Below are 21,124 nucleotides of genomic sequence, written 5' to 3'. Positions count from 1 at the left end.
GCTCTTTAATGCCAGTAGATGAGCATTTTGATCCACAGGAACCAAATACTGAATTGGTTCTGTATTCAGTCTACTACTTCAATAAAAGCCTCGGATACCAAAACAGCAATCAGTAGTTTTCAATGAAATGGCCATGCTCTAAAGCTGGCTCTTTAAGAGTGCTGGGTATAGCTGAATTCATTAGTTAATTCTCTGATAATGACACATTCTTTACTACTGAAACATTCTGGATGTAACTACACATGTCACTGGTGTGCACAGTGCTGTAGAGAATCAGTGTAAAAGAGAGAAATAATGCAAGTGTCATGCTTAACACGTACCTACTCTTTGTAAGTATTGACCTTTATTTTTTCATGTACTTCACCTGTGCTCTGCACATCTATAGTATAGTTTCTAAATCAGGGCGGGGGGGGACACAACTTACCCAAAAAATACAAAGGGAAGAGCAAGTTGTGAATTCCAAGGCTGGAATGAGATACAAAATTTAACAGTTTATACAAAGGTGGGTTTAATTTATGTAAGTAATACCATTACTATAATACAGTCCTAGAATGTAACGTGTAGAACAGTTCTCTCTAAACCCTGTAAAACACCTGGCCTTCAAAAGCAAGCCAGTGCTTTCACAGCATACACCACTGGTGAGCTAGTCAATGTTACCTTGTATGAACCTTGGAACCTGCCTGTCTTGCTGCTAATAAGCTCTCACAGTATTTCCAGAGCACGAAGGACACACACTTGTGTCGATATAACTGACCAGTTTCACAGCTGCTTTCCAGGTCATCTTCCAAAGCACTCTATGACATGCAGACCAGACAACTCTGGCTGATGAGGGAGCAAGATGGGTGGCCAGAACCTCCCCAGGACACCCTTGTGCACCCTTGAAAATGTGAACAGGCTAAACCAGTCATAAAAGGTTATGTGGAGGGAAAAAACCCACACACTGAAAAAAACCAAAACCCTGCTCTGTTCTCTGCTGCCTGATCATTTGTAAGTGTGCGTGGCAAATTAAAATACATATCATAAACAGGTCTCTTCCGGTAACTTGAATTTATTGTGGAAAACAATGACAACTGTTTAGTTGTCTTATTAGAAGTGCATATGACAAACACTTTAAAGGGACTTATTTGCATTTCTAGGAACTCTTCCTTGAATTCTCTAGGAATGTGGAATAGTTTGGATACAGGAGATTGACACGCATGACAACTGTTTTTCTTTTCTCGTTAGTGACATAAACTGGACTTCATTATGTAGTTTGCACCTGCAAAAAAATACCCTTTTTTATAGTCTAAATTCATGGAATATTTTTTCTCCCTGTTTATGGTCAAGAACTTAGATGTTAAACTAGCAGAAAGCATATTCACAGATATACTTCCATAAAACAAGACACGAGACCCAAGTCATAGAAAATCCATTCCTTATTCTAAGAAATATTGTTACCTATACAACAGGTGATGCTTCTGTTTCAGAAAGAGGTCAAATAGATAAATCAGTAGTAAACCTAGCTGGGTGTTAAACTGTAAGACACATTTAGCATGATTTTTGATTCTGATACTGGATTCTGAGCTTGGCATACAAGACGAACAAAATGCAAGGAGGAGAACTTTTAATTAAGACCAGCTGAGTCTCAGGTGGTGTTAATTACACAAAGTAAACCCATCTGTGCTATTTTGAATATGTACTGGTTTCTTTTATTCACGGAAGTGACCACAGGAACACACTTTTCTGAAATTTTCAACGTGCAGCCTGTTTCAGTCAACGTTAAAAACAGGATATATTTCATCACCCAAGAATTCATCCTTGCATAGGCAAAAGATTTTAATACAGCCTGTGTAAGATATGCAGTGATACCATACAATAAAGACAGTTAATACCCGTTTTTGTTCAAGTTACAGAATACACAAGCACACCATTGAGTTTTAAAGAAACTCCTGTAACCCTGGCTTCTTGCCTATGACACTGAAGGAAAGAGATTTCTACCTCTTTCAGCAACTGCCTTCTGTGTGTTCTGTTATTCAGGTCACTATTTCTATCTTCCTTTAATCCCTGCTGAGACTAGGTGGAGGGACAAAACAGCTACACTGCACTTCACTTAACAACGTGGCATTCTTGGTTTTAAGGAGCACACAGAGGACAGGGTATGTGGAAAGCTAAGTCAACCAGAGGTCTGAACTAGTTCACATACTTTCAGCTGCCTGTGCAATTAGTGTAATTTAAAGCAATGTATACATGTACATTAATTTCAAATGCACTTGCACTTCATACAAAACTATATTCAGTCATTACAAAGGTGGATGTCTTGGGGCCACTACATGCAGATATTGTGCTTGGAGTGCCACTCCAAACAATTAATTGACTCAATTGAGATTCAATCCTAGCTGTTGGGAACAAAAGTAACTTACATTGGAAAAGTCAAAGTTTAGCACAATGTTTCTGTGAATCATTTTGTTAGTAGTATTCTTTGCCATCTATCACCTAGAAACACTTTTTGAACAAGAAAAAGCTGATAAAGAGCTGACATGGAAGTTCTGAAAATTCAGATCTGAGAAAGCATGGCCATGGTACGATACCCGTCTCTCTGCGAGCCCATCCATACACTGGTGGAACAAAACCCAAATGCTCCAGGGCCTTTCAACTGTGCATCCTTGCCACATTTTACAGAAACAACCTTCAACGTGTCACTTCTATGCCACAGTTGCTTATTTTCTTGCTGAAGAAAGCCCGAACAATTATCAGCTTTATAAAGCACACAAACCCTAAACATAAAACATAGCTCCTACTAAAACTGGATATTTCTGATTCATTTGAAACCATCTACAGCAAAACTGGGGGGGGGGTGGGGTGGGTAAATGTATCTTTCCCAGCAGCTGGGAGAGATTTCAAGAGCACTAAACTCTGAGCTCATCTCTCGAGCTCCTTGCGCACAATTTCTCAGTCGCTGACAGGAAAAACTTACCAAGTGCTTTGCACTTGTTTGAAACCAAGAAAGGGTGCAAATGAGAGTAAGCTAAAATTATGAATGAACACTCTCACCTGCTATTTTGTAAGCATTTTGGCTCTTTGAGGGTCTGCCAAGCCTGTATTACCACTTACCAAGCTGGAGCTCAGTCCACGGAGTTGGAGAACCTGAAATACCCTGAGCTTTAGACAATTGCGTGGGGGCAATGGTTTTGCATTTTACTACCGGGGGGGGGGGAGGGAGGGGCAGAAAAAGAAAAGGAAAAAAGAAAAGACAGGAGAGGATCGCAATACTCCTACTTCTTTCCCTCCCCTGCCCAGCACAGTGCCTCAGCCGTGAGTGCCGCAGGCGGCCGGGCTGAGGTAAAGCCAAGATGGCGGAGAGCGCCCCCCCGCGACGGCCCCTCAGGAGCTGGGCGGGAAATCCGCCAGCCCTCATCCACACCTGGAGAATCCTGTTCCAAAAACCATCGCAGTCTCCACCTGAGGTTTCTATCCCTTCGCTTCCCAAATAAATTCAGTTCTTACTGAGACGCCCCCTACTTGTGTGTTTAAGACAAGGGAGTCTCCAGTCTCCCGCCTACAGAGTTACTGAGGCAACAGCAGGAGCGGTCACACTGCAGGGCAAGGAGACCTTCCCAAGGGTGAAACAAGCTCCCACCTGGGCATGGATTGCACCAGGACTTTGCTGAAATAAATACCTCCAAGAAATGCCTGTGACTTGTACTTGTGCTGATGAGGCTATTGAAAGGCCTGTGCTGCTTTGAAGAACAGTTCATTTGTGTGAAAACCAAGGGTAATTACCTATTAATATCTGCTCGCATTCATGGGAGATGGGCCTGGACAACTACATTTTTGAAGCTTTTTAGGAGGCAAGCCACAGATATCTTCTCAGAGAACCAGACATTAATTCAGAGGTTAATTAGAACTATCTTCTACTTTAAGCATTTCACTGTCTTCTGCCAAAAGAACAGGTTAATTCACTGAAACAGCAAATAGTCCCCTTCAAAAACTACAGATGGAGAAGTGAACCTAGACCATGTGTGAAAGCAGACATCTTTGCACCCCCCAACAGCCCAGCCCAAACACCATGTACATTCTTCTGTATTCTTCCAGAATTTAATAGATCCTGGACTTAAATACGTCAACTCTGCCAAAGTATGTGGTCCTCTCTGGGTATGTCTGCATTACTGTTTTAGTTGGATCAAAGTGTCTTTTGATGTGAAGCTTCTGATCACCTCCACTTGCTCTGCAGAGCAGTCACCAAGCACATCAGCTGGATTCCTGCTGGATGAAGTCCAACACACTCCAACAGAGGTCTAAAAATTGTATACCAGGTTTAAATACTACACTGACAGCCAGCAAGAATATCTGTCAAGCTTAGTGAAAACATTCACTTTAGAGGATCTTTTTCAATATTCTTACCAATAGTTGTCTGCCAGTCCCACTGCATTGCAGAGGCTGCGTTTCATCTCCTACTACTGCTGAAATATATTTATTTTTTATATAAATATTTTATATAAATATTTTTTATCATCACATTTGTGTTGCTGAAGAACGTAAGGCATAGCAACATAAGAAGGGTTGTCCCAGAAAAAAAAAATTATCGAGCAGTTTATGGAAAGAAGTAAACTGGAACAGGCTGCCCAGGGAAGTGCTTGAGTCGCCATCCCTGGAGGTATTTAAAAGACGGGTGGATGTGTTGCTTAGGGACATGGTTTAGTGGTGGACTTGGCAGTGTTAGGTTAACGGTTGGACTTGATGATCTTAAGGGTCTTTTCCAGCCTTAACGATTCTATGATTCTGTGAAACTACTACAAAACACTGCAATAGCTTATCATGAATTACTCACATCTTTAAGACAAGCTGCCTGGATATGATCTTTTACTAAAAAAAAAATCTGCAATTTGAAAAGATTATTCCATAACAAGTAGTAGCAACAGGTGTAGCAGACTGATTTCATAAATGTAAGATCTAATACAAAATAATTATTCCTTTCATTACATTTAAGAGTATTCAAGTTTTGACATGCCAAATTTAACTTTAAATGCAAGGGGTTTTTTTATATTGAAGGGGAGATATCTGTAAATTTGTTTTTCTTAAAATATAAGTCTCTCACTTTCCTCTAACTTTAATTGAAAAATGCTTCTGAAGAAAAACATGTGATACTGAAGAAAATACATGACTGGAGTTTAAAATATTGTCAATTTTGTATTAGCAAAAAAAAGTACAGGATATATTTTTTAAAGGTTGGTTTTGAGGTTTTTTTAATAGAACAAAAGGTATCAAGAATAAAAACACTACTACGCAAACAAAGGGCAAGTTCTACTTAGAAGAAACTTCAGCAAGATCCTCAGAAGTATTTTTTTTTAAAAGTGATTTCAGCAATCTATTTCTGCATATCCTGGTCACATAGGTGTTTCAACAGTACATTTTAAACTTGAAAGAAGTATTGCAACATCCAATAACTCACCTACATTATGACCAAAATACACTGAACATAACATGTGGGAAATACTGTCTGTTTCAAAGAGGTAAATGTCAAAGCCAAAAACATATTAAAGATGTAAGTGAAAATTCAGGTAAGAGGACATTCAAGGAAAGGAGAGCAAAAGTTAACACAAGGTCTTAGTCTTTTTCTTACCTAATATAATATTCACTCATCTCACTCTTAGCTGAATAATTAGAAAAAATATTTTACTAAACTCAGTTTTCCTTAAGAACTCTGAAAAAAGCACCTTTCCAGTACTAGATTGAGGTTTCTTCTAAGGATTTCCACATCTTAGCTTGTTACTAACAAAGAATCACTAAATTTCACTTTAAAGTACTACAGCAGGAAATGTTAGAAATTACAGTGGTAACTCTGATACAAAGTTTTATGACACTTCTTTCAAAAAAAATTCTCATCTGTACCACTTCCTGAGTGACTAGGAGGCAGAAAATTCAAAGACTTAGAAGTCCGTCAGTGCAGCATCTTCATTTGTAAGACATTAAATAAGGTAGCAGCCTGATTGGCAGCCACAGTATTTTTTCTACATATGCATTATAAGTTAATGTTTCCATGAGGGATGAAGTTTAAAAAGTATGTACACAATTCCTTCATGAACCTTTTCAAGTGTTCATGCATATTCTGGGGAAAAAAAAAAGAAACAAACTGAACACTTTATGTTCTTCATCAACTTTCACATTTTTATTCCTTGCTTTACTGACAGCCTGAAACCACTTCCGGTAATAGTTAGAGAGCTCTGCACCATGCTTCAGTATTGAAACAACACAACTTCAGTCACCCTGACATTTTACAAAACTACAATCTTTACTTAGAAAGATTTGGCATACTTTGCAAATAATTGGTGTATTACAGAAAAGTGCTCAAGAAATAGGTACATATCTGTTTATTGTACCAATTAAAAAAGGCAAGAATGTGCTGCTGTAATACTTTCCCAGTGAAGAAACAGGAAATACACTGTTTAGAGCGGTGTCCTTAAACTGGATCCAGCAAGATATGTTGAAAGCTACTTATGAAACATGATGAGTAAATGAATCAACAATCCTGACAGTAGCGAGGGGGATTACAGCGGTTTGCAAATGGAGAAAACACAACAAAAAAAATCTGACTTCATAGCAGCAATGTTCTCTTCATGATGTGGGTTTTCAGATTTTGATTTCAGGATACTAAGCAGTGAAGAATTTGGCCAGGGCATCATTTCACTTTATGCCACCATCTGTCTATCAAAGCTTTTAAGCTAGCATTCTGCTAGTCCTGCAAGAACTTGGGAGTTCTGAAGACCCACAGATTTTTGTTTGTACGATTTCTAATTTGAAAAACAAAACAACCATAAAAACCTGACTAGCCCCCAAGGTGATGTTAAGTCATACTTTTGTGTAAGTTGACTTTGTTTTTAAACACACTTAATTGGTTTATGTTTTCCAAGCTTGTGTCACAAGTACACCATATAATGTGTTACAACAAATTAACACAAAAATGTTTTCAAAGACATCTTTTGGATGAAAACATTTTAAAGTATTTTACAAAAATAACACAAAATATCTTTTTTTTAAATGAACAGCTATAAAATCCATGAACCAAACTACATATAACATTGACACAAGATGAAATATATTACAGTAAAGGCCGGTTAATTACCACAGTGGTATGAAGCTTCAAGTAAATTACTAGGCACTTTTTGCCCAAACAGTAGTCACTCATTCAGTGGAAAACCCCAACTGACAGAACCACCTGAAACATAATTGCTAAAGCTTTCTAAGATTCTTAATTCCTCAAAAAAGTGCAGATAAAAAGGCAAAGACAAAAAAGCCAGGTATTATGCCACACGGGACACCCAAAGTGAACTGCTTTCCTTACATGACTGTGTTCGGCTTAGCTGGAGTTCCAAAAATGGTGTTAACAAGTCAGCGTTCCCCATCTTACACGGGCATTTCTATTAAGGCTTTATGTGTCAGAGTAGAGAGAAGCAATAGCAGCTCCAGACACAAGGGAAGAGAGATAAAAAGAAAGGCTGAAGGGTTATAAATGAGCAAGGACAAAGTAGCAGAACAGACTTGCACTTCGCTCTAATGTGAAAGAGCACTCATTACTTGCAGAATACCAAGCAGTAATAAATGTTGTGCTCTGTACCAGGCAATTTGTAACTGTGTGAATGACCCCAGCACCACAATCCAATATCCTCAAGATCCCCAATACCTAGAAGCTAAATCTTCCAACAAAAAAAACAATGTACTGTCATGTGGGAATTTAAGTACTAGTTAACATGCATAAGCTACTATGAAAAATTGCTATTAAAATACCTAACATAATGAACAGGAGGACAATAAAGGGCAACTAAAGCAAGAAATTACGTATTTCAAAGTACTTAAAAAAGCATTCCTGATATTTTATATATTAAGTATATTAATATACTTAATATAAGACTGTATTAATTTAAAAGTTAAAAATTTTAGAAAGTAACATTTTGTGGCATGAGTTTAAAGCACAGTTTGTTTTTTTGGGAAGAAAAGCATAGCACTGAGTAGTCCTTAATAAACCATGTCATCTCAATTAGGTGCAAAGTTCTCCAGCTGGAAGACCAGGTCTACAGCAGCATCAACATCTGGTACAATATGATCTGGTTCTACTAAACCAGGATCAAATCTAAAATCCCTGTGGCCATGGAACACCGTTTCAGTTATGCTCTCCCTGGTATCCAAGGGTACCTCCGTGTGAGGGTTGTAAACCCCAGTACAAACAAGAACAGACCTACAGTGGGCAGCAGCTGCAGATGCTAATTCAGTCTCCCAGCTGTTGTCTATTTCATCATCCTGAGAGAGAGTGGCAGATCCTCTGCCCCCAGCAACTTTGGCTTGAATCCGTGACTTGGAACCTTTTCTGGAGTTCTCTTCAAGATAGCGATTGTAAAGGTTAGCACCATAGACATCAGTCATGAGATTATCTCTAGAAATATAAGAGGAAAGTGCAGTCAGCAGTACAATTTTAGTTGTCAAATTTCAGTTGTGGGAAAGACATTTTTACGGTTTCGATTTAACAGTTTATTTTATGCTTTACATAACTTTATGTGGAAGTATGCAGATAGGAAGAAATCCAATCCTATAGCTATTTTATTACACCACTTTCATTAAGCATGACATATGACATGATAGAAGTGAATAACTCTCCATATTGAAATTGCAGGCAGGGGCAGGGGGAGAGGAAATCAAAGGTAGGTATTAGCAGTCCATGAATGAGCTTATTATATTTCCAAACATCTTGGAGATTCTGAAACAGTCTTTAATACAATACAGCTTTATCTCTTTCTATAAAAAGGATTCTATGATGTGAGAGCACACACAGTAGCATATGACCGAGCTTAAAACCTCACAAATAAATTCTAGCTCTACATTCCCTAATAACCATCATTTATGTTATACCAGTAAACCTAACAAAACAGAACACCCACACAAATTCTTTTTGTTAGATTTACACAGCCTATTACAGGAAAAAAAAAAAATCAGGAGAAATCTTAGTTGTATATAAACCACTTTTTGTGCTTCTACAGAAGTTACACATACAAAGAGCAAAGTATTATTTAATTTCAGGATTAGAAACAGTGAGGCTTGAAAACATTACAAAAAGTACACCATAGCACCAAGTACGTTAGATGGTCCAAACAGTATGAGATACAAAGTAGTAAGAGTTGTGTATTTTGTCATTGCTGGTGTTTATGTTGCGAGTAATTTCCTGATGAACTCATTAGACTTATGATATCTTACCCAACAGCATAAAGAGTTTGAATAGGTTGCTTCCACTGCCTTTCTGCTGCCTGAGCCCTGATGAGGTATTCCGCATACTGGTAGGTCAGTTTACTAGGTTTGCCCATTAAGGCCTCATATTTCAGATCTTTGCCAGTGATCTTCTTGTAAATGTTTTCCAAACAAACCATGAATGTTCCATGGCCAAACCTACACAGATATAAAGACAAATCAGGTCATATTAAGTGCAGTTAAAAAAACCAAGGCTTTTTTATGTCATGATTTTTTTAGGAATCAGTCATATCCTATAACAAATTTCCCTCCATTTGCATGCACCATTTCCACAGCTGTTTCACTGAAAATTAAGTGCTGATCAGCTGAACAATAAACACCACGATAAAAACACCTTATTGGGAGAGCACAACAGACTTAGATATTTTTAAAATGCAGCAATGGTTTGTGTTAGTGTTACTTGCATTTAAGTAGATACCCTAGTTAAAAAAGCGATGCTTCTTGAAATAATGCCTAGCCCGTGATGTACTCTCTGCAGTGACCTAACAGAATCAGCTAAATTGACGAAGAGGAGAAACGGAAAAGGAAAGTTAGAATGAGACAGAAGGAAAATTTATCTGCTTAAACACAAGAGCATACCAAAACCCACTTGTAATATGGAAACAACAACAACTTCACGGGTTTCTCTAAAAAAATAGATACAAAGGAGGATCAAGGAACAAACTCTAATTTTACAGCATGCTTTTGATAACTCAGTTATTTTGATCAAGGTGGAAACAGTGATGACAGGTCATCAACCAAGCCAGTAAATCAGTAGTTTAGAAGATGTAATCTCATGATGAAAAAAACAGTTTTACTTCATAACTGAAGTCAGGGTGTGATATTAGCGACGAACTAATAAGCATCACTTGAGAAATACCGAATTATCAAAAACACAAAAGAAAAATAAAAAGGTTGCTATACAACAATTCTATATATGATAAATAACACACAGTTCTTAAGAAGAGCTGCTAGGTATCTTCTAATGCACATAGATTAGTATAGCTGCTCAAACCAGGTACCTACAGCCTAAAAAACCCAAAACACCAATATAACGAGCATCAGAAGTCAGCAGATATATGAGGTGCGCTAATAAAGAAATTACATCTCTAGTGGCCTAGAAAACAAAACAGTATTTTAAAGAAAAACGCTACAAAGAAGGAAGCAGCTGTAGCACTTTTAAATGTGGTACAGAATTAGCTTTTCTGAATTCTGAGTTAACACTTCATTCCCTCTCTTTACCCTGTTTGTTGTTTTGTATTGTGAAATACCAATAAGCATAAAATTATTTCCAGTAATTATCAGCAACAGCTTAAAACAACTTAGCCATGGCATTATATTCCAATAGTGAAGGTAACAGCACTGAGAGATGCAAACTTGTCATACTGTCAAACTCAAAGGAAAAAATGAACTTTATACTGGATCTTTCCCAAAGGACACAACTGAAACTACGTATCATATCCACTGTAGATATATTGGTTGCCTTATTCTAGCCTGAAACTATCACACATATGTATTTGGCCAACATGCTAATTAGAGATGGTCTTTCCATCCAAGTAAGGATATGTGACAAGATCTTCGATCCAAGATCAAGGCAGCAACCCAGTCACAATAACAACTATTTCTATTTCAGCGTATGTTCAAATTTTAGACTGGGGGGAAGGGAGAGAAAACAAAACTATTAAAGAACTACCTTCTGTTGAAAACAAAATCAAACAAAACCACTTATCAGAGATCACGCCACCTTGTTCTGTGTGTTCTACTTGTTTTTTCTTATGTTCCTTAAAGCACTCAACTGTATTGTCCTCAGCTCAAAAACACTCACTGCTTTCAACTAGCAGGGTCAATTCTTACCCTCCCAGCAACTGTAGGGTGGAAAAGAAAAATACCAAATGATGAAATGAAATAATAGCCTTGATAATTTTTTCATTTTTCCCTTTGAACTGAGACTCTGAGGCCCTCAGGCAAAAACCTGTCTTTCCCAACTGTTCTGGGAGTGGGGAAACAAAAAGGTTTAGGGCTTAAAAGCAGTTTTTATCTTGAGTAACTGATTTCCTGAATGCAATAATGTAGACAGTAATAAGGCAGCACTGGCTGAAAGTGCATTGCTTTAGAGACATTGTATTCAAAGCTGAGACCTACTGTGAAGACAGAGCAAGCATTTTGTATAAAGGTATCGATTCTGAATTCTACTGAAGAAATGAGGCAACCTCAAATATATCACGATATACACGTGTTATAATTGCACTTACCTGGGAGACTGTGCTTCAGCTACCCACATCAGATCCATGTTACAAGCAAGTACAGGAATGTGAGGGTAATTTTCATGGTGATAGGGATTTCCAGGATAGCCACTTGTCAGCAAAACATCTATTATCAACTGGAGGTTGGTTTCCCATCTGACTGGCTCCCCAAACAAAACAACAGCTATGAGAACAAGAATTACAGAACAGAGTTATGGAATTAGTTAACAGGGCACCAAATCTCTGACACTAAAACTTGGTCTAAAGAGACTGAACAAGTAATTTGATTTAACCGTGAACTAATAGTCACATTAACTTAGGGTTTTAATATATTACATACCCATTCATTCACAGAAAATCTCAGAAGTAACAAGACCCCACTGCAAAATCTACAGGTTTAAGAATTTTTTATTATTATTATCATTGGCTAAGTTTTCCATAGCACCACAAAATATTAACTTCTAAATTGTATTTCTAAGTCTTCCATACCTTCATGAATTCTATGTTTACATACACTATTTAAATAATGCATCAGAGATGTTATTTTGCTCATCTTAAAACAAAATTTGAATTTTTCTGGTCTCCAGCAATAATCTGACATGGATTTTTTTAAATCCTAAAGTCCAGTTTCTGCTTTCCTGTACTTCAGATGAGACAAGGGTGAATATGGTATGCTGAAACAACGTGCTTCTCCTACTACAACTCTGAAGTGACCATCCTGACTACTGCACGAACAAGACCGATTATTTCTGAACACATGACAATTCATTCCTCATTTTTGAAAGGAAGGTAACAACAGCCTGTTAAAGGAAGATGAAAAGGAAAGCAGACCTCACCTACCTTCTGAAACTTCAAAAACACATGGCTGAGAACTGCACACATGAAAAAAACAGCTTTATCACACGTGGTACATTCCAAATTAGTGACAGATGTCTTTGACAAGGAAATTTTAGAACTGTCTCAGCCAACTTTCTGAAGTGCCCAGCAATCTAAAAATAATTTCTAATTATAAAGTACAACAAAGATATTTCATCTATTAAGGGATAGTTGCAAGTTAAATAGAGATAACTGACCCTCAATCTTGGGAAGCTCCACAGCAGAGGGGTACTGCAATAAAAAAAAAGTCAGTTTTCTACAAGATTAAACATCTACTACTATTAACAGAATAAATTCAAGTACAGCTCCCACAGCTGGCTTCTGCAACACTGACAGGAAATGCACTCTCTATTTTGGTATATACCTGATGTCAGTTTACTTAGAAACTTGGATTTCAATTCTGAAGTGAAATCTCATGGCAAATGGACAGCAGACACGTTAGTGTGTTCTACATTCGCTAGCCTCCTACATCCACTTAACTTCCTCTGGCAAGCTATAAAGCTTCAGTTGTTTAATTTACTTGTGTATGAAAGTATGGATGTTTATTTTTCCGCAGGAGTAAGAGGCCTCTAGTATTAACAACACATTTGAAAAATAATTTTTGAAATTTATTTCTTTAACACTGCTAAGAAAGAAAAATACATTGTATGACACATAATATATTTGCTAAACAAATAACAGTTTGCACTTCATGATTTACTCCTTATGGTGACAAATACATTAACAGTTTCTTGAACTTCTACATCCGCATGGTTGGGAAGCAAGGCAAAAGGTGATATAGCTAAGTGATGGATTCTATGAAGCACAAAGAATTTCTTGACTTCACCCTATACACTGACCCTGAATATGTACAAAGTCCGCATGTATTTACTGTGTATGTATTCTCTTCTTTTTGAATTTCTGCACAATTCAGTTGAAACCATACTGTAGGTACTGTTAATATTTAAATATATTTAAATAATGGTATAAACAAGAAAGGGAGTCCTTTGGAGAAAAATTATCTATTTGCAAAGCATTAATTTCCAATCAAAGCAACCTCGCAGCCTAGAAACAATACCAAGACAATCCTATACTGAAGGAAAAAGCTTATTTTATCTTCCACACATCTGAGGAAGCTAATAAACTTTCCAAGACAGATTTTGAATTAGGTATCTGTACTAAATTATAAGTTTTCCCACAACAGTAAGTTACAAAATCAAAGATTATGTTAAAGAATTACCACTGATAGACAAAAAGTCTATACAGTTGTTCCTGAAAATGCTGTAATAAAACAAATAAAGAAGCACAAAAGCAAAGTCAAAATACAATGCAAGAACAACAGCATTAGCTCAGTAGTTTAAATATTGACCCCTATTATAGAATGTCATCTAATGAGCAAACAAAGAATTTTAAAACAAAAATACTCACTCACCAGAACATTAGGTCTTCTGTCATGGTCAACTACATCTAGCAATGGGTGTTTTTCCCGCAATGTTTCAATGGTAATAGGTTGACAGAAACCAAGGCTGGGAAAATACCAGTTAAGGATACAGAATTGCTTATATTAAAAGATTTTAAAAATCGGTAATTCCATTTTAACAATTTTAACATATGCAGTTTATCTGGTAAAGCAAATTATTTAGGAATGAAAGCAACATACCAAAGACTGACTTTTTCTTCTGAGAGACAAAAAGATGCTCATGCCATTATTTATAAATGGGAGACTTGAGTGTCTGAAATCTTAAGACAGAATTTATACATAAATCTTTCTCAAAATATGAGATGTAAAGGAAGAAGCCAATCTACACCTGCAGTACTCCAAGATCATCTTTACAGAAGCACAAAAAGAAGTTTATCTGGCAGCAAAACAACACCTTGTGTAATTATTATAGGAAAGAAATATGAGCTAGTTGAGGAAAAAAATACTGTCTCCACAAACTGTGCTTTCCTTAGGCCATTACAGCTGCAAACATATTGCTAGATAAACAAACACTGTAAAGCTCAGTCCCTTGCAAAATGGTGGACTGACCCATCGGGTTTAATTATGCTCTACAGGTAGTTAAGATAAATCCCAAAACACACCCAAAAGGGAAAGGACCAAAAAGGCAAAAATAATGTCCTGATTTTCATAGTAGTGCTCTTAAGTGCTGATATATCCCATTAATTTAAACTTAGTTAACAAGAGGTAATCAAGCTAAAACTGCTTATTTATGTAAAAAGTAGTTGTGATGCTACTCTCAATACTATAACAACTTCTTACAATGTAAATGAAAATAAGAGCTATTTAAATATATCAGTTATACAAACTAAGCCACCTGATTTAGTATTGGAATTAACACCACAGGCCATTTGTAAAGTTATTTTAAGGTAAGATTATCCCATATGAAAATGCTACCTAACAGAAATATGTTTTTTATATTTTATATTCAGTCTTGTAATATACTTTTCCCTTAGGCATGACTAACAAATTTTGACAGTTAACTGGAATGTTCCTCCAGTAGCTTTTTCTCATCTTTGTATCTGAAATAAAGCTTATACTTAAAAGTTGCATATACATTTTTTATAACTTATGATTTACACCAACTTTAATTAAAATCCCAGTAAAGGAAGAAGTACAGAAGGGAGTTACTGGAAGCATGAGCAAAGATTATGCAAAAGTTAAGGTCATTAAATTACAGTTTGAAGCTTTGATACCACCATTATATCAAGATAATTCAAGTTCTTTTCCGCAGTTAGCATAGAAGCAGCAAAATATTTTCAATTATAGTTCTACTCCAGATGTTGGTTACAAAAACCATGTGACCTGGCTGGCTGCATGCTTACAAGCAGATTTTGAGCCACCGAGCTAAAAATCAGATGTGATAAATAATAAATAAAATGCCATGCTCTCATCCTCAAGAGAGCACAAACCCTTTATGTTAAAGCGTCATTTACGTATGAGTCAAAAAAAATTCTCTTTTTTGCTTCCCCATTAAAAACAGATAGAACAAAGTGAAGCAAATATCAACACACCAACCATTTTCAAAACATAAATTTGGCATCATAGTAAGAACTACCATTGCTTATTACTGGATTTGTAGTGTTGAAATATTTGGTCTTCACTTGATCCACAGGATCCCCTGAACTTGACTAAGGAAAATACTTAAACAGACAGTTGTTTTTTTTTAAAAGATACTCTTGAGCAATATCAAGAAGTGGTCCTTGTCCAGACACAAGAACACATTTTTCATGATAACGTTTGAACATCCGCAGAGGACTGTGTGACATCATCACTTGATCTTGTGAAATCTGTTTGGGATTTAAAAACAAAAGAAGTCTGTTGTTTTTCAGATAAGTTATTGATATGTCGATTTAATTAACAGGTGTGACAAATTCTGTGAATTACAAAACAATCATACATATCTACTTAAACCGCTACCATATAATTTTCTCCTAAGTTTCACAGACGATGTATAGATAATATGCCAGAAAAAAAATACATTACCAACAAATTGTCACACACACCCCTTTCAGCTTCCAGAATTACTCTATTCAACATGAACACAAGGTTTTTTCCTCCTAGTTTTACGGAATCACCAAATTCATTTAGAAAACAAACAGGGAAGAAGAATCAGAACTGCCCTAGTTCCAATTGTGGTCCCTTTGCTGGGCTGCAGCACTGACTTAATTGTATCTGAAGACCACCTTCTTTCAGTTTCCAGATCCCCATTCCTTCAATAGGTATAAAACCAGTAAAATTATTATCTTGGAAGGATGCTATTATGAATCGCTAATTATCACCTTTACAGCTCCAAAAAAACCCAAAAATAACTGAGATGCCATTTTACCCATGACCCACAGGATTTTATTGATACAGATGTGCTCATGTCTTCTGGCCCTTACTGAAACAAAAGGCACTGCAGAACTAACTTTATGGCTTTATCTTAGTAATGCTCAAACACAGTCTCCAACAACAGAGAGTCCTACTGCCTGCAGCGCCCACAGATCAGGGGGAAATAAAGTTTTACCACTGGTATCAAAAAGAGGCAGGAAACTCCCGTCTTGCCCATTATCACAGAAGACATTCAGCTTGCTAGAGCAGAGTTCCATGTTACTGGCACACACATTTGTTTTATTCAGAAGGAGAAGGCAAGATTTATTCCCACAATAACAATGTTGCAAAGAAATACCATTACCATTAGCTTTATCAGGGGAAAAATCAGTACCTTTACCAATGGAAATACCATTAGCTTTGGACAGCATTTTTTACTTCTATAATACCTCCAGCACAGCATTTCAGGGGGCTTAAGGGAAGAACAAAACTGATTAACTGAGCACCATTTAATGGAAAAGAATACATTTGACACATTCACCATTAGTAAGTAACTAAATAAAAAGGATTTAAGCTACTCACTGGAACTCCCAGTAGATGAGACAACTGATCAGCTTTTTTCTGGCGAAGGCAATTCCCGGCATTGGTGACAAATACTACAGGCACCAAGAATTGTCCCTGAGAATTAACTAGCTTTTGAAAGGCTGTTTTTGCAGCGGGAATTGGAGTCTTTCCTCGTACCAGTACACCATCAATGTCAAAAAGAAAACCAAAGGATGGCAGTATGTTGAGCTGTAAGAAGGAATTCAAAAGAAAGAGTACATTAGTTATGCCTTTACTTACACCCATGTGATAAAGCTTGCAATAGGTAAAGCCCAATGAAAACAGACGCCTCCACAGAGAATGAATCGATCTTTAACTCTGTGCATTTTAATGTGCCTTAGAGAAATATTCATACACTACAATACATACTGTGAAAAAAGGAGCACTACAACTCTCTCTTCCTTATGCATACAGCCTCAAGAGTTCCACCTTGCTTTATGAGTAGTTCCATGATGTTTCAGAAGACTGGGACAAATTGAGTCAAACTGATAAAGAGAGGTACAAAATACATGCTGCTGTGCCAGCGAGCCACACTTTTGGTTGATTTAACCCCGCTCTGTTTCACAGGTAATTTCAATGCACAGAAGACTAACAAAATAAACTACTAATAAAATAAACAAAAGTAAATTTTTCAGCAACAGGTAGGTCTTGAATGCAAATATTGTACTTGGCTCCTCCCTTGAAACTGTCCCTGCTGTCACTTGTACTTTTCTGGTCCACAACAGGTTTGACTTCAGCTAGATATCTGTTGTGCTCCTCATACATCGCTTCAGTTAATTCTTAGTTTTATATATGGCAGACAAATGCCTATTGTTAAAGTTAGCACCTGCTTAAACAAAGATGCTGTTTGAGTTACTAAAATTTATCTCACTGCCTGCCTTTGAAGAACTGGACTTCATAGAATCGTTTAGGTTGAGAAAGACCTTTAAGATCATCGAGTCCAACCATTAACCTATCACTGCCAAGTCCACCACTAAACCATGTCCTCAAGCACCACGTCCACCTGTTTTTGAAATACCTCCAGGGATGGAGAGACAACCACTTCCCTGGGCACCTTGTTCCAATGCTTGACAACCCTTTCAGTGAAGAAATTTTTCCTAATATCCAATCCAAACCTCCCCTGGTGCAACTTGAGGTCATTTCCTCCCATCCTATCACTTGTTACTTGGGAGAAGAGAACAACCCCCACCTCGCTACAACCTCCTTTCAGGTAGTTGTAGAGAGCAATGAGGTCTCCCCTCACCTCCTCTTCTCCAGACTAAACAACCCCAGCTCCCTCAGCCACTCCTCCTAAGACCTGTGCTCCCCCTCTTCTCCCCATCATGCTCAGTCTCAGTTCTTGATCTCTCACTCCCTTTTCATCAAACCATGTGTGATGGGGAGAACAGGGGGAGAAGTTACTCCAGCCAGCAAAGGTGGGACAGCCTTTGCTACTCAAGCTGTTTCAGGGCACACACTGACAGCAATTCAGCCCGCTGTTCTTCCCATGCAGGGAGAAGGCCATTTTGCCTATTTAAGCAGCACTTTGTTTCTCATCAATTATTCATCTGCTACATTTTTCCTGCAGCTGGGTACAGCACAGAGATGGACATTGCCATCACCACCACTATGTGTAGCTACAGATATGCTCCTTGACACGCTGGCTCGCACTGCTGCCTTTTCCAAACCCATGACACACAAACGACATTTGAAAACCCATGAGTTTGAGTACGTCCCCCAATGGGGTCCAATTTAATAAATTCAACACTTCAAATGTATTGCAGTATCAGTGATTTTAATGAGTCAGTTGGTTTTTGTTCAGTTTTACATGCAAGTACTCCCCCTTTCTCCCCTATAAAATCATCAGCTCTCTATTTAAAAACAAAAAACCCTGCAGCCATTGTCTCCAAGTTGTCTGCAACAGTTTCACCCGTGCTACATCAGAAATAACCCAACTGCTACACAAATGACGTTGCGGGCTTGCTGATAAACGTGCAGCAGTTACCCCAGGCTCCGTAAACTGGTATGTGAAATTACTGAAACTATGTTGTAATAGTTTTGAAATAAACACAGTTCTTCACGTTAATTTTGCTATCTGTAAATAATGTAGATTACAAATGTGAATTTAACAGTGAACTACACTGTAGGGAAAGAAAAAAAAAAAAAAGCCTTTGGCTAAGTATACAGAGAAAAAAAGAACTAAAAAGGGAATTCAGCGTATATCCAACAGGGAAATAACGAAATTAACGGCTATTTTTTTTTTTCCCCTGTGACCATAGAGGAATGCTCTCTTCGCGACAGAAGAGATCCGCAGGCTGCAGCAACAAAGGGATGAAGCCCCGCGCCCCAGGCGCGATCGTAACGACCGTTGTTCCTCTTTCCTCACAGCACAAAGCAAAAGCGGGCCCGAGGAGGAGGAGGGCCGCAGGCACTGGCGAGGAAACCCCGCTAACGACCTCCCACGTCCGGGCGGGGCGGGACGGGAGAGAGACGACCCCTCCGGGCAGGGAAAGCCCCCGCGAGCGGGAAGCGCCGCTTCGCCCGGGCAGCCCGGGCCCGCGCCCCCCCCCTCTGGCCCGGCGGGGGGCCCGGCCGCGCCCCGCCACACCCTCGGGCGCCGGGAGGCCGCGCCCTGCCGAGGCCGTTTCGGTTTCGCTCCGGCTCCTCCCGCACGCCTTGAAGCGACCGGCGCCGCCCGCTCGCTCCTGCCCGCTCCCGAGACACAGCCGCCGGCCCGCGGGCGACCCCCCCGCCTACCTTGCTGCCGCCGCTCCCCTCAGCCGCCGGCGCTGGGAGGCCGGCCGGCGCGCCACACAGCCCGCTGAGCGCCGGGAGCCAGGGCGGCCGTCCCGCGGCGCCGGCCCTGAGGAGAGCGCGGAGCGGCGGCAGCGCCCGCCGCATAACGGCCGCGGGGCGGGAGCAGCGGCGGCAGCGCCCAGCGAGCGGAGCGGAGCAGGCCGGCCTACCCCGCCGCTGCCCCGCTTCGAACCGCGGCCCCGCCCACGCCCCACCTGCGCAGGCCCCGCCCCCCACTGCCCGAGAGCGACAGCGCTGTCGCTGCGCTCAAGTATTCGCTCATCAAGCAACGTCAAACGCACGTCATGGGCCGTAACGGCAGAAACCACCACCCCCGCCCTCGCACAGCTAACATCAGCCGCAGAGCGAGCAGGCTTGCAGCACGAAAGCTGGAGCGCGTTCTACCGACACCGGCGCAGCCGGGGGTTGTGCCCCCGTTTCACACCGTGGTACCCAGCGGCCGTTTGCGGAGCAGCCGCCATGGCATCAGCTCCCAGCGCTATGGTGCAAGAGGGCTGAGGACTGGCGGCAAGGCCAAGAGGCACCCGGAGAGCTGAGCTGCCTGACCCTCCTCAAACCCCCTCAGCAGCAAAGGAAAAGAGAGTAGCGCAAAATTTCTACCAAGGAAATAGCTGTTTTTTTCTTTAATAACAAACCATTCTTTCTGGTTCTTCAGCAATCAATGCTTTTTAGAAAAAAGCACATCATGTCTATACACAAACACTGTGGCATCTTAGATGTGGCATCTGTATTGCAAAGGCATTTCCCAGCAACTAGACTGGAAAGTGAGAAAACAAGCACAAAATATCATTAATTAATGGATACTCTGCAAAGCTCTCTCTGTTTATCTTGCTCATCTGCTCACACAGGTTAGGTACATCCACTTATTTCTTAGTACTCCCAAAAAATATTCCTCACCACCCTCCCTCAGACTCCAGGGAGAAATTGATCCTCCAGTAACCGCGTTGCACTCACCGAGACATTCTTTCAATCTGCACCACTTACGTGGCTGGCATTAAATGAAACAGAATCGAATGCATTTCTAAAACACAAAAGCAAGCCAAAACTGATGCGGAGAACAGAACAGTTCGGGAGGTTATCCCCTCAAAGCTCAACCCAGGATCATGCACAGCACAGAACTCTAAGGCAGACAAGAGAACAAGCTACATGTTAGCATGTATAAAATGACATATTTATTTTATAACCTAGACATGTTCAAGGCTGAGGCATTATACAGATGGTACAAGGTATAAGCCCAACAACACACATATGTCTCAGTACAGCTGCTCACTCAAAGTAAGAGTTAATGCAGAGCCAATGCACCGTTCCGTTCTCTAGGACAAACTGCAAAATCCGTTTCCTGCCTTTGGCCACAGAAGCTTCCCAGCCCTAACTCCACCAGCAATTTTAGAACCTGTACAGCAAGCAGAACGTAGGCATTTTGCTATAGGCCACTGCTGGCAAACAATTACTCTGCAATTTGTTGGCTCAGATACAGCCAAAAGGAGCATTCAGCTTAAAAATGCTTAGCGCTCAGAACTACAGAGTGAATATTTAATACAGTGGGTTCAAGCAGCAGCCACAGTTT

General features: G+C 39.5%; 1 protein-coding gene across 1 annotated transcript; it reads right to left on the bottom strand.

Annotated features, from left to right (window-relative positions):
• Positions 1–96: 96 nt before the first annotated feature.
• LOC104022926 (haloacid dehalogenase-like hydrolase domain-containing 5) lies at positions 97–19,750 on the bottom strand. The gene is made up of 8 exons (XM_087744758.1): positions 19,498–19,750; positions 16,741–16,950; positions 15,523–15,635; positions 13,780–13,873; positions 12,566–12,599; positions 11,502–11,676; positions 9,220–9,408; positions 97–8,404 (listed from the first exon to the last, which is right to left on the bottom strand). The coding sequence occupies exons 1-8, from the start codon at positions 19,639–19,641 to the stop codon at positions 8,008–8,010; spliced, it is 1,356 nt and encodes a 451-aa protein (XP_087600884.1). The 5' UTR covers positions 19,642–19,750; the 3' UTR covers positions 97–8,007.
• Positions 19,751–21,124: the final 1,374 nt, after the last annotated feature.

This window comes from Nipponia nippon, unplaced genomic scaffold, assembly GCF_047370975.1.
Source record: "Nipponia nippon isolate SJK-2023a ecotype South Korea unplaced genomic scaffold, ASM4737097v1 scaffold_9, whole genome shotgun sequence".
Lineage (NCBI taxonomy): Eukaryota > Metazoa > Chordata > Aves > Pelecaniformes > Threskiornithidae > Nipponia > Nipponia nippon.
The sequence above is the reverse complement of the archived record's forward strand: the minus strand, read 5'-3'. Positions and strand labels throughout refer to the sequence as shown.

What these genes read in the sequence shown, in the direction of transcription:
- LOC104022926 (XM_087744758.1), bottom strand. Translation starts at nt 19,641, where the DNA reads ATGCGGCGGGCGCTGCCGCCGCTCCGCGCTCTCCTCAGGGCCGGCGCC. An exon ending in CTCATCTACTGGGAGTTCCA is followed by an intron (nt 15,636 to 16,740) that starts GTGAGTAGCTTA and finishes AATCCCAAACAG; the next exon opens with ATTTCACAAGATCAAGTGAT. An exon ending in ACAGAAGACCTAATGTTCTG is followed by an intron (nt 12,600 to 13,779) that starts GTGAGTGAGTAT and finishes TTTTTATTGCAG; the next exon opens with TACCCCTCTGCTGTGGAGCT.